Source organism: Hesperophylax consimilis, chromosome 18, assembly GCF_061612785.1.
Source record: "Hesperophylax consimilis isolate HC1 chromosome 18, BYU_Hcon_1.0, whole genome shotgun sequence".
Classification (NCBI taxonomy): Eukaryota; Metazoa; Arthropoda; class Insecta; order Trichoptera; family Limnephilidae; genus Hesperophylax; species Hesperophylax consimilis.
In genome coordinates this window covers 20,853,413-20,868,516 of record NC_142853.1, presented here as the reverse complement: position 1 = coordinate 20,868,516, position 15,104 = coordinate 20,853,413, and the positions used below count along the sequence as shown (strand labels likewise).

General features: G+C 34.7%; 1 protein-coding gene across 1 annotated transcript in view; it reads left to right on the top strand.

Annotated features, from left to right (window-relative positions):
• The first annotated feature begins 960 nt into the window (after positions 1–960).
• The window catches only part of LOC149415477 (uncharacterized), a 29,821-nt gene continuing 15,677 nt past the window's right edge, over positions 961–15,104 (top strand). The window contains exon 1 of the mRNA XM_089642407.1: positions 961–1,519. Within this exon, the coding sequence (XP_089498533.1) occupies positions 1,502–1,519 (18 nt within the window). The 5' untranslated portion in view covers positions 961–1,501. The remainder of the gene's footprint in view (positions 1,520–15,104) is intronic.

Here is a 15,104-nt window from a genome sequence, read left to right as displayed (position 1 = left end):
ATTCCTTAGCATATTTGGAGTAAAAAATCTTATGTGCACTTTGCTGTCCGGTAACGTTTTTTTTAATAAAAAATTTACTATTCATATTTTCACCACATGTCACCACTGTTTTATCCTTTGTCAAAGTTTGAAAACCCATCTGGAAAATATTTTATTCGAATTCCGTTGTATAATGCACGTGTGTACCTATATTGGCGAACTTTTACAATCACAACGAAATGGTACGACACCATTCGTCTTATTTTTAACTATTATTATTTAGTGTGTACGAAAGAGCGAAGACGCTTTTTGACATACTTTCTTATAACAGCTGTTGAACACGAAACGCAATGCCAATGACAGTGATGTAGTTGTGGAAATTTTATTTTTTTGTTGTTTTTAATTGAAAAAAAAATGCTACCGGACAGCAAAGTGCCCATAACATTTTTTACTCCAAATGTGCTAAGGAATAGCTGGTTAAAGTTTGTCGGGTTAGTGCCGATACACCCTGTATAATATCTAACCACAAAGTAATTGCTTCATACGAAAGAAAAAAACTTTTTTCAAAAATCAAATAAATTTTAATATTTTCTGTAAGATAAAGAATATACTTACAATGAAAAAAAATACAATTAATTTTCCTTAATAAGCAAAACAATTCTAGAGATGATTGTTATTTATTCTGGAAAATAATAGTAATATAGCAATTATAAGTAGGAGTCTACATTAATGACCAATAAATTATATCAAATCACAATCTTTCAGAAAATCAAACGTAACTTCCACGCATTGTACGTATAGCATAAAATAAATACTTCTTCATCTGAACTTCCCACGACGGCCAAGAAGAAACGCGCAAGAAAGCACCCGCTCAGTTATAATGTCAGGCTCATCCCGCTGTCTGACGCCCCCCAGTATCTCACATCTCTGTACCGCTATAAATACACTCTCTTCCTCATCCAAATCTCACAGTATCATCTCTAACACGTTTTGCTAACAACGCTACGGAGCGCATACGGCGCCTAAAACAGACCTATGAACGCCCGCGTAAATCGCAAACAACAATAAAAATTAAATTCTTAATACAGTTCGATCGCTTCGTCTAGGACTATATTCAATTTTAAATAACGTTCGATCGTGTCGATCGGGACTATCACCAAATTTAAATAAAAATCGAACGTTTTATTCGGGACTACGACCAAATTTAAAAATCGTTCGAACAATTCTTTCAGGACTTAAACAATATTTAAATAGCGTTCGATCGTTCCAATCGGGACTTAAACTAAATGTAAAATAGGTTCGATTATTTATTTGCTTTCGGGATATCGGAAGCGTTCTCATTGTAGCCGGATGTGACATGGCGTTGTAGAATCGAGTCAATCCCCATAAGTGAAAGGTGTACGTATGGTTAACGACTCTTGTGAACTTGCGTGGTTATAACCCAGTAGTGCTCTGTGATCTGCATTACGAGGAGTAACCTCATCTGATATAAGTGGTGCAGTGGACGAGATTCGGCTGAAAAATGACGCGATTAATTATGGTACGTATTTAAATTGTTAAGTTTTATTAATAGATTCAAATTAGTATTCACAGATTAATCAAATGATGGGTTTTGAGCTATTAAAATACACTACGCTTAGATTACTGATCATCGTAATTGATAACAGATGCAGGTCTAAGCGCTTATTAAATTTTGCATATTGATCTAATCTTCATATATACATTAATTTTTCTTTGTTCAGTTTATTTTCGGTTTTGTGTTAAAAATTTGCTGGAATCATTTACCAACAATATTTTAGAAAATCATTTTATGAATGAAAATAATATAAAAAATAAAATAAAATAAAATAATGTTTTAATTAAGATATTTCATAAATTCTTTTCTCATTTTAAAGTTTTCTTTTTAGACGTTTATTTTTAATGATAATCCATTGATTGATTGTTTGATTGTTTAAAATGTGCGTAGCAAAAAATCTCAAAAATAATAAAAATTATAAATAATTTTTTCGTATTACGCAGGTTTGATTGGAATATGCGAGGTTTTTTTTTTAATTTTTCTCCGTTTTTTCGGTGTGAAAAGGTCATTTACTTTTGATTTTGCATTATGTTTGAGAAATTTTGTCAATTGATTCTGGCAACAGGAAATGCAAGCTACGCATGACACAACATGTGGATAAACTTTGCGTGATTGTTGAGCAAGCTCGAACGAAGCGTTGAATACTAATTACTAATAAACATATTTAGGAATCTCTTTAGGAACAACTTAATAACGTGTTATTGATTTAGTTACATTCAACTTTACCCCAGATAAATATGAGCTCGTGGTGAGATATTTCACAAAATATAGCTTACCACGTTTTTGTGCTTCACACCATGTTAAATGTTATCAATCAAATTACATAAACTTGTTTTTTTTTTTTATATACAAACATATTCAAAAAATTATGATAATGTTATATAACGTGTGTTGTACATAAATTTGTTTTTATTTCATGTTGACTACTGATATCAGGCATATATTTGATTACCAAAGCTTTGACCAAGGTTATAGATTAGATAGATTGACCAAGATTTCACTAGATATAAATTTGCATTGTATAATATTAAAGAGTATCAGTTAAAACAACTCGCAGCTTCTGAAAAGAATTTCTATGTGCGAAACGTATTTCTGGACCGACAAAACATATCATATGAGCTGCTTTATATGACTATAAAGGAGAGCAATAGTTTTAATATTCTGGTTATGCTTTTATATACAAATACATTTGACAACCGACATCGCCCTGAAGAAGACGTCATTAATGTTTAATTTTTATAATTTGTCTAATTTTTTGTGAGCCAATTTTTTCATATTGAACTTTAACAGTTTTTAAATTATTTCAAAGCTGCTTAGCTTAAAATAGAAGTGATTTTGAAAGCAGAAAGTAGTTGCGATAACTTAGAAATTGCAGATATAAAGGTTGTTAAAGCTTCATGATGATTAGAATTTTTGTTTTGCGGTAAATGTTTAAAAGAGCTCTAAATTGAAAGTTGAAGTTTAAAATGACGTTTTCCTAGTACGTGCTTTTATAAAATGTGCCCCGATTTTGAAGACATGACATTATTGAAATTTTACTGTAGTTATATAAATAATAACAAAGTTACAGTCTACTTTCTCTTTGATTGGGAGCTTTTCTTCCATTGTTTTTCGTCCGTTGACTTTGTGTTTTTACGCTTGACCTTTCTGTTTCCATTCGTAATTATAACAACTTGACATTCTTTCTCTTTTCGTAATGTTTCCCACGAGAAAAATATTTTATTATCATATTTATTTCAAAATACCGTCTGCACTTTTACTCGTAACTAATTAAAACGATAATCCGGTAATAATGTTATCTACCAAAGCAATAACACATATCAGATTTAATGAGTTCTATATACATCTTTACAATTCTTATATAATTGCAAATTCCTCTACATTTATATAAATATTCAACGATTATTGAAGACGATCTTTGATGGGTAAATAATATAATGCAAACAAATTGTGTAAATATTCCTTCAAAATAATAATAATAAATATACGAAATACAACAGTTGCATTTCATCGAATTCGCTTTGCCTCGGGAAGTACATCAGGGCAACCCCTGTGTATTTGGTGCAGTCCGCTATGGGTGCCGACTTGTCAAGGTGCCAAGTAGCCAATAGGTCAAAGCGTTGATAGTACCTAACACAGCGCCTTTGGGGATTTTACTAGCGCCTGCCGCCGTTTTGTTCAGCGTCGGCCCTGGGCACAAACATGTAAGCCGAATACGATACAAATAGGGACTCGAGTCATGTCAAGAGACGGAATTACAGAAAAGTGTTAATGAAACGGAGTATAAACGAGAATAAATCAATTGTTGTATAGTTATTAACTATAGAGTTGCATTCTATCCTATCTGTGCATAGAATAAAGAAGAACATAGGAAATTCGATGTGGGCGTGTTTCTAAAAGTGATATTATGAAATTTTCATTTCGCATTTTACACGGGCTAGAACCAAAGGGTGACGACATTAGTTTCCATTCAAATTTTCGTGTAAGGCATTTCCAGTGTGTATTATATATTCCGTGTCTAAATGCGTGATGTTTAAAAGTTTAAAAAAATATTGTTGAACATTTTCTAGCTCATTTCCACACGGGTAAGTAGTTTGATCGGACGTTGAACTGTTAAGGTCATAGAGGTGTACTCATCTCGTTAATGTTTGCGTGGAGTTACCTTTAAATATACTTACATTACCGCGTCAAAGTTTCCTCATATGAAGTGCAGGTATTTACCTCAGGCAGAGAAAATTGCGTCGCAACATAAATGCTAAAACTGAACATGTTATGACATTAGCTTACCTGATGTCGCAAAAGCAAATAATCACAGCTAAACTACATATATTCTTGCGTGAAATATCTAACGATGGGTAAAACGCGAAACACATTCATCAATTTAAATTTCACTTTTGTTTTCGGAATGAAGTTTAAATTAACACACTTCCCGTCATCCGATCATGCTGAAACTCGAGATAGACTCGTTATTGATGACAATTGACCGTGTGCCAATAATAATAATCTAAATATCTAATAAGTAGTAACAACATTATGTATATTTATAATTAGTAATAATATTATGTACACATTTTCAGTGTAATTGAACGTGTACATCCCGCTGACAAACTGCTTAATTGTGGTTTAACGGGAAGAACGTTTAAGAACAATAATAAAAATAAGAAAAATGCAGTTCATCAATAACGAGAATTTTGTAGTAATCACACACACTCAAAGATATACGCATTTCTCTGAAATCGGACGATATTACAGCAGTTAATTTTCGAAATTAATGTCAGCACTATTTCGGTATTTGACGAGGTTGGTATAGTTGTTGACTCCAGTAGGAAAGTTAGGAAGGGTGAATCGTCAGTAAAACTATTTTTAACCAAATTTAAAAGATATAATTAGTCACAGACATAATAATATAATGATTTGTAACCTGGTTGCATGGAAAATTACAAATTTTCACATTGTTACTAGAAAAATACGTGTATTTCATAGAAAATTGAAGAAAATGCCGATGAATACATGTATAATGCCGATGATAGATTCAACTTTGCAGGCGGCCAAAAGAAGAACCTTATTATTAAACCATACATTTTTTTTTAATTCTTAAAAAGTACACATTCGTGTCGAAACGATTAAAGACAAATTTTAAGGGATTTCTACCTTTAATTAGTTTGAAGATTTAAAAGCAAACGAGTATGTGATAAAACAATTTAGGTGTTTATAATACAACTGAACGCCTGAATTTTGTCAAAATACCCTTTTCATAGTTTTTTTTACTCTCGAAAATATTTTTCAACGAATAAATTTTCTATGACGCTTTAAAATATGTAATTTTCGATTTGCCGCCAAAACAACATGTTTGTTTTTATTCGTGAATTCGGCGGCGTTGACGTCACGCCGAGCGACGTTGGTAACGGCCGTCTTACCAGCCAGTGACGATGTCTATGTCATAATGACGGTTTAGCCAGTTGGAACAGTTTCGGAATTGCAGATTTTTAAAATCAATAACTATAACATATATTTAGTACAACGATCAGAGTCAGAAAAAAACACTTGAAATCTTTCACACATTTTTAACGGTATTCCTAGTTTACGAAAATACCCCATTATTGGTAAGCAAACTTTTAGGTTTGTGACGGAAAAAATACAGGATATGTTTCACATAATATAACTTAGAACTTACAATCTTACCATAAAAAATGTTACTCTCATAAAATATGGTAATTCACTGTGTTTGCTCAGTCAGTCAACTCATAGCGTCCGTTCCATAATAATTTCCTCCGTCATTTAAGTATGTTCCAGAGCATTACCGTATGTATCTTGAAGACGTAGAGCTAAATCAACGTCATTAAGAAACAAGAACCTTTAAGTATCAGTAAGAAGGTTGTAAAACATATCCTTACAAGTGACATAATTATTACATACAGGCGAAAGTGGTTTTCGAGCGGTTTCTTTAAAGAAAGTAGTTTAAAAAGTTAATTTGATGAATTTACTGTTTTAAATTCTGGTTTTACTCTTCTGCCAGAGCTGCAGAACACTATTGAAAAAGCTAAATATTGTCTTCATTTGTTATTTCAAAGTTCAAAGAACGAAAATATGAAAACCAATTAAGTTGATCTATGATATCTGAGATTTTCTGCTCTTTGTCAGCATTTCCAAGGAAAAACGTTTTTCTCAAATCAACATTTGTTAGTACGCACGCTTTTCTTAATAAACCCGGAAAAAAATATTTAAAATGATTTAGTCCATTTGATTAAATGTTTTTAAACAATCATGGCCCAATCCACACACGGTATTAGATGTGAATTAATTACACATACTATGATCAACGTTTCAACCATGCAATAAAATTGCACATTATAAATTTAGGCAGGGAGTTTAAAACTGATTTAAACAAAAGAATTTAAATACAATCTTTTTTTTTGTATTAAATAAAAAAAAACAAAATTTATAAAATTGATATTAACCTTAACTTATTTAAAAATATACAAAAAAAATTTCTACGTTTAATAAATTTTAAATTAAATATCCCTGTCGAAGACTTAAAATACAATTTCTTATTAAATACTCTAAAAATACATACATTAGAAGATAGACGTAAAATAAACGATTTAACGTTCTTATTCAAAATACTTAACTCTAAATTCGACTGTTGTGAACTCCTGCAACTTATAAACATACATACACCCACAGTAACAACACGACAAAATACAATATTCTACAGCAGCACACATAAGCGTAACTACATTGCCCACTCTCCGATACAACGACTTCACACCATGGGAAATCATTACTTGGGTGATGTTGACATATTCAATACCAACTTGGCAAGTTTTGTGGATCATTTAAAACATTTATTTCAACAATACTCCTAAACACATCATGTAAACCTACAAATAGCTGTAATTTTCTGTTTTTGTTTCTTGTGTTTGTATGACTTGTTGCATAGCTTTTATCAAATGTAATTTTATTCTTATTTTTTATGTTTCAAAGTATCTTTTTTTTTAAAATTATAATGAAAATTGGAGTCGAGTTCAGACTTAAAAGAGATGAAATGTTGAATGGAGGGGAGGCAATTTTAGTTAAGGCTTGATAGAAGAGAGGATATTTGTTTAGAGAGGGACAACCAAAAAATATGTGATCTAAAGTTCCCACTTCTAGACCACAGAATGTACAATCTGGGGAGTCAAGGACGTGAATTTTAAAAAGATGGGAAGGAACGGAACAATGACCGATCCTCATTCGAATGAGTGAAGAATTTTCTTTTTTGGAAAAATGAGGGAATTGCTGAAACCACGGTTTTGATGGAATAGTCCTTTGTATTGAGGCATAGCAGGCTCCCTTGGATTGACTAGCAATGTGCCAATACTCTGACCAAACATTGCGGGATCTTTCTTTGATGATGGAAAAAATGTCAGATAAGGGAATGTGGTTTACGAGGGTAACAACAGGGTTGGACGCTCCTTGTTTTGCCAAGGCATCCGCAATATCATTACCCATGATACCAACATGTCCAGGAATCCAAATCAGAGTTACAGATTTACCAGAGCTTTGAATGGATGCTATCATCACTCGAATAAGGCATACAAAATGATCATCAGGATGAAGAAGAGGACTGGATTTAAGTTTTTGGAGGGAACTGAGAGAGTCAGAGAGAACGAGGGAATGTTCAAAATTATTTTTGATTATATATTTGAGAGATTCTATTATTGCAATGCACTCAGCTGAAAATATTGAAAATTGATTTGAAATTGAATGAAATATTCTATCATTAGAATTATTGTGGTAAACGTTAATACCTATACCACAGTTAGGAGAGTCGGTAGATTTGGATCCATCAGTAAATAAAAGAGAAAAGTTGGGCCATTTAGATAAAATAATGTCATTGAACATATTATTGACAGTTCGGGCCGGGAGATTGGAATGACTTTTAAAGATTCCGATCCCTTCTAATATTGTTGGGGATAGGGTGACGTGACTATATTTTAGTTTGTATAAGGGAAGTAGATCATTTTGGATGATGTGGAGCTCTGAAAGAGACTTAAAATTTTTACAGATGTCAGGAAGAGGTTTAGTTGAAGCTCTGATTGTAGATGAATGGGTTGAGTCAATGAACAATGAGACGCTGGGGATAACCTGATGACATTTAGAATTTAAACATTTAAGAACAAATTTGTCAGCAAATAGTTGACGCCTTAAATAAAGAGGAGGATCAGAACATTCTACTTGAAGGGAATTGATGGGTGACGATTGCATCGCTCCAGTTATTATTCGCAAAGATTTAGATTGAATTTTGTCTAATTTATTAAGTACATTTTTTGAGGCAGTACTAAAAAGTGGGCAGGCATAGTCGAGATGGCTTCGAATAAGTGCATTGTAAAGCAACTTAATGCAAGTAGGGTGAGCTCCCCACCAAACGCCAGATAATGATCTGATGATATTTAAATTTTTTTCGCATTTAGTAACTAAATTATTAATATGGGAAGACCATTTAAGTTTCCTATCAAATGTTACTCCCAAAAATTTTACTTCAGAAGCGTTGGAGATTGGAGAATTTTTAAATAAAATTTGAACGGGGGGGTTTTTATGGCGGTTTGAGAAGGTGACACACTGAGTCTTTTGGATTGAAAGTTCAAGACCATGTAACGTGAGCCATGTGCAAAGGGCATTCATGGCTTCGTTAAGATATTTGACGGCAAGAGGGATGATTTTGGATGATAAGAAGAAAGCTATGTCATCTGCGAACTCGATAATTTTTATTTGTGGGGGAATAGTGACATGCATATCATATGTGTATATATTATACAGTAAGGGGGACAATACATCGCCTTGTGGTAAACCCTTCCAAATAGACCTACTTTGAGGAGAAATATCTGGAAGTTCAATGAAAATTTTTCTATCTAGAAATAGATTAATAATTGATTGGACAAACATGGGGGGAAGGCCAAGGCCTAGAAGTTTTTTTTCAGGATTGGGATGGAAACATTGTCAAAGGCGCCATCTATATCTATAAAGACGGCAAGACAAACTTCCTGTTTAGAAATTGATAAATTAATATCAGTGCTGATGATGGCAAGGTTATCCTGAGTGGATTTTTTTTTCCTAAATCCAAATTGAGATGGAGAGAGAAGCTGTTTACTCTCGACAAAAAATTCTAATCGGTTTTTAATGACGGCCGGCGTGGTCTAGTGGTATACGCTTTTGACTACAGATCCGAAGGTCGCGGGTTCGAACCCGGCGTGCGCAAATAAATTTTATTTGATTAATTTGTGTTATTTCACAATTAATTAATTTAAAATAATATATAGTATATTTGCGGCACGTTCCAGAGTGGAAGATACTCTCAGTATCGCCCTGGTGTAAGACCACCATTCAGAATTGAAACGTTGCTTGAAATGGCTTTAGCCGTGTTTGGTGACCAGATCTGAATAGCCAGGTACTTCCCCACCTTCCTCTTCCCCATCTCCCTCCCCTCCCCAATACCCTCAGCCTCACAACATACCCCAATTGGGGATGCCATAGTCTCACTGGCTCCAGACGGGAGCAGTTGGGACTCTTGTGCGGTATTACTGTAAAAAAAAAAAAAAAAAATTTTCATAAAGTTTACTGAGGGTGGATGAAAGAGCGATTGGCCTGTAGTTGGATCCAAAATTTGGAGATTTGTTTGTTTTTAAAATAGGGATGATTATTTGAGAACTCCAGTCATCAGGCATTATACCAGTCTGGAAGATTTTATTTAAGATGCTTAAGAAGTGGTTTAGAACATTATCATTACTATTTTTGATTATGCTGTAAGGTATACCATCTCTGCCTGGAGATGAGTCCTTGACGGTTGATAAACCATTTTTTAGCTCAATTAAGGTGAATGGAGAGTCTAGCCAATGATTAGACATGGGAGTATTATAGATGGGCGTTATTTCATCTAAGTTAGGAACAGAAGGGGGGGCAATTTTGTCCAAGAATTCATCTATCCATTTAGAATGGGACGCTCGAGGAGATGGTGAACTGAAGGAGGATCGAAATCTTCGGATCATAGACCAAACTTCCGAAATTGGAGTGTTCGGAGATACTGAACTGCAAAAGTTGTACCACCCGGATCTTTTTTTTGACCTCAATACCCTTTTGGCGTTGGATTCAGCGTTTTTGTATATAAGATAGTTCTCCATAGTCATATTGTAACGATAGGAAAGAGATTTAGCTTTCCGAATTCTTACTACTTTGGAACATTCCTCATCCCACCAGGGAGTTGGAGGGAGTTTTTTGAGAGATTTAGTTTTAGGGGGAGGATTTGATTTATTTATTGCAGTTATGAGCATTGATTTGAAGTTATTATAATCATCTTTGACGGAAAATATATCGGTGGCGGGTGAATTTAGTAGGAACTTGTCCATATGAGAGTTAAATTCATCCCATTTGGTGTGTTTCGTTTTAATCTTTGTCGAAATATGAGACTTGTCCGATTGGAAAGAAGTTTGATAAGTAATGATGATCGGGAAATGATCACTGGAGCAAGGGTCGGGGGACACCACCCACGAGGAGAGAGAAGCCAGACTAGTAGAACATATCGAGAGATCCACTGCACTGGGGTTTGTGCAGGGGCGTGAGATCCTAGTAGGAGATCCGTCATTCAAAAGGAAAAGGTTGGATTGATCTAGGAAATCCATCACACTTCAACCATCTCGGTCGGAGAAAGCAGAACCCCAGACGGGGGAATGGGCATTAAAATCGCCTAATATAAAGAAAGGAGGGCTTAGTTGACTTACAATTTGCAACCAAGTTTGTTTATTGAAGTGGGCTGTTGGGGGAAGATAGACTGAAATAAAGGATGTGTCCTTTATTTTAGCTGCAACCATTTGGAAGTCAGCATTGGGGGGTTTGATATTATTTATTGGGGAAAATGATATGGATTTTTTAATAAAAAGGGCAGCACCGCCGCCCGAACCTTCCGGGCGATCGTCGCGGAGACAGGAATACCCTCCCACATTAAAGTGGGTGGATGGAGTAAACCAAGTCTCCGAGATAGCAGCCAAAGAAATAAAGTTGGAATTTAATAGGTTAAGGAGATCAGATTTGTTAGAAATAGCACTTCGGCTATTCCACTGAAGTATTCTGACATCCTGAAGAGCCATTTTGAATAAATGATTTTAATGTGGAAATAATAGTAGCAGCGTTGGACGGTAGATTAGTTTGAGAAGAAATAAGGTCAATTAGAAGAATAAAAAGAGTTTGGATAAATGAAGAATTGTCTTGGGAGAGTTTTCAGAAAGTTTAAGAGAGTTCATTGAGGACGGATTATAATTATTTGCACACCCATTTGTGGCATTTGAAAGAGGTGAACCATTGGGATTTAAGAGCAGTGAGTTGTGTTGTTGCTGATCGTATCCAGGAGCCGGTTTAGAGATAGCGTTTTTGTATGTGAATTTAGTTGAACGAGAAGAAGTTGTTGTAGTGGAGGGAAGAGGGTTGGATGAGGAGTTGCTGGATAAAGCCTCAGCAAATGATTTTTTGACAGGCGGGAATAATTTAGAAGCCTGCAGAAAAGACAAGTTCTGAGAGGCCATAGAAATTTTAATATTTTTTTGGCGAGATTGTTCTGGGCAAGATGTGTTGATAGCTGTATGTGAGCCTGAGCAGTTAAAACATTTAGGTGAGGAGGAAGAAAGACATTGGTCAGCTGCGTGGTTTTCTCCACATTTAAAACATCTGGGTTGAGATCTGCATGCAGCTTTGGTATGACCAAAACGGCAGCAATTGAAACATTGAGTGGTGGGATATGTATACATTTCAACTGGTAATGAGTTGAAGAATAAATATATATGGGAGGGAAGAGATTGACCTTCAAAGGTGATAACAACAGATTGGGAGGGCTTCCAGGTAATTATACCCTCAGAGGAGTCCTTGTAATTTAGCCTCCTGGCTTTTATGGGATTGCCAATGTGTTGGGGGGTTGAAAGTGAAGACAGAATTTCTTCGATGGACAGATCGGTCGAGATACCTCTGACCAGGCCCATGCGAGTGACATTGAAAGTAGGGATATATGCCTTGAACTTTGAATTAGATGAAATGAAGATATTTTTGATGAAACTGTTGGCAGCTGGCCCTGAGAGGAATTCGACGGAGATTCGGAAGCGACCCTCGGCTTTTACACCTCCAGGTTTGATTGAAAGATTCTTGCTATTTGATAGGAATTTGCCAAATTCAAGAGGGTGGATGGTTTTTCCTTGCTCAGTTTTTTGGGCGTATGCTATGAATGGGCCACGGGAATGAGGAGAATAAAAGTTTGTTGGAGGAAGTTGAGAAAGTGCTGGTGGGGACAGTGAAGTCGAAGGCGAGTCAAGTTTTATTGGGGAAGAAGGAGTAAATTTCCTTTTTTTGGTAGAAGTCAAGATGACAGAATCACTGTCAGAAATTTCTACATTTTCCCCGTCTGGGGGGTCTGGAGAGGGATCTGGGGGCTTTGTAGGGGGTCCAGGAGGGAAATCTTCCTCCATTATTCACAACAGTAAACAACTACAATAATAGTATGAAAAATGACAGAAGTAAAAAAGTTTATAAATATCTGGAAATCAGCAGCGAAAAGTGACTCCTGGAAGATCAGGAGGGAGAAGAAACCTCAAGGCACAACACACTACACTTTTTTTTTGCCAGAAAACAAAAAAGAATGGTAAAAAATTAATTTTAGATAGAGCAAAACAAAACAACTGATGACAGCCAAATGTTATTGTTGCAATGCTTCAAAGTATCTGTCAAATTAAAATTATACTATCAACCATGTAAAAGCCCTCTGGGCGTTAAATAAATAAATACTGAATCATGAAAGCAGTTAAAAATGGTTTTTCTTACATCTAGTTCATTGTCCAATGTTACGTACAATGATCCAAATGAACAAATCTATATAAGTAGATATTTAAAAGTGTATTGAACCCAACGAACCGCAACAAAGGAAAAGTGCCGCAAGCCTCCTTACTTATGGCCCGTAAATAAGGACTGCCTGACTATTACCATGGTATATTTAACGTCCATGGGAAAAGTTTTTACGGAACTTCCACACGGATTTAAGCCTACATCCGTGGTCTATTTTCTCACAGAAGTGGCTTTCAATTGTTATGTTGCATTTATAAACGTTTTTAGACTCGATTTTGTACAATCGGATGTTTGATAAACGATAAGGTGTTGCAGTTCTCAGGAAGTAAGTAAAGATTTATTTCGAAATTAGTGTAACAATTTAACAGTCCCCGTGGTTTTGCTCGACTCTGGACTCGAAGTTTGCATGTTCGGTTTCCGGTAATTTAACAATCCGGTAATTCAGAATGCTGGAATCTTTTTACTGCAACTTATTGAATAGGTGAAGTCTTTTGTGGGTGTGTGCCAAAAGTAAGCTCAATTATACCATACTTCTGATGAAATTGATCAAATATCGATATTGTTCTTTGAGCAAGCAATCAATTTTCGTTCGCGTGCCTGAAGCCTAGGAGTAATGGTTTTTTGTTATCTTGGGACAATCATTTTAACAGATAAACCCTAGCAGCGTAGATCACTCTGCTAGGGTTTATCTGTTAATTGATTCAACTGTAGTATCTTAGTAGTACTTAGTATCTGATTCGTTCTAAAATTCTACATTATTTGTATATTAATTCCAAGGGAATAATTGTTCCAACATTTACAAATATCGAAATACAGGCAATACATACGTCTTACGGTTTATCTTATTGGCGACATCAGTTATCTTTCAAATTGGTATTCATCACTATTTATAAGACAATTAATTTTTCTTTCACGATATTTAAAAGTTTTGACAATATTTTGGTCTCAATTTGACACGTCACAGGTTGCCCACTTTCTGACCTTCCGAAAATAAATTTTTGCTTCACGACGTTTTTCTTCGGGACAACGGAACAGGTTCCCCGAACACGCCATGATCCAGCCAAAACGAATCTTCGGTCATGTTAGGTATGAGAGGTGACGACTATGCTGTTATGGTATACACTCCTAGTTTCAATTAACACCTACATTATGTAATACACCCTCTAATATTACAATAATTTTAAAATTGAGCTCACTCAGGGAATAAAGACCCCCACACAATCCTTAAATATCTGCAAACTAATTTTATGTTCAATTAAAATGTTCACAATTATTCTACGAAGAGTTGTAGAGATTTGAGGCTTCCCAAAACTGCAAACAAAACCGCGTGTTAAATAAACGACAAAAACTTTATACTAATCTTAAAGCCTTAATATGGGATATGTGCTACATATGTGACAAATACTATGATACGAATATGTCGATAATTCGGAGGTTGCGCTATCAAATCAATTAATTTTAATTTGATAAATTTGTGTTATTTCACAATTTATTCACTTAACACAATAGGTATATAGTATTCTTGTGGAACGTTCCAGAGTTCAAGATACTCTCAGTATCGCCCTAGTGTAAGACCACAAATCGGAATTGAAACGTTGCTTGATGACCAGATCTTTTTGCTGTGTTTGATGACAAGATCACCTACCTCTTCCCCATCTCCTTCCCGTCTCCACTAACTTCTGCCTCACAACAATTAGGGATGACATAGTCTCACTGGCTCCAGACGGTTGGAAGCAGTTGATGCACTTGTGCAGTATTCACATAAAATAGTACTTACGAAGATAATTTTAGTTTATTTTATACCAATTAAACAGTATTTTTTAAAAATAATATTTTAAATATAAAAATAATTATTTAATATTATTAAAAAAAAAACTTATTTGGTACGATTCGGTGGTTATGGATAGTAAGTCTCGCTTCCTATGACGATTTATTATTGACTGCCGCATTCAGTCTTTAATTAATTAAATGAAAAGATTCGAGAAAGTTAAATTTATAAAAAATAGCGATTCACTATAATGTTTCATTAGTTGCAGAATTTAATCAAGTCTCAGACACATCTGCAAATTCATTAATCACTTCCCAGGTTTCTAATATTACTGGGATTTCTTAAATAATTAAAATCAAATCAAATAAGACAGACCATCACTTAATTACGACACAATGAAGAACAGAATGGCTTGTTATTTAATGA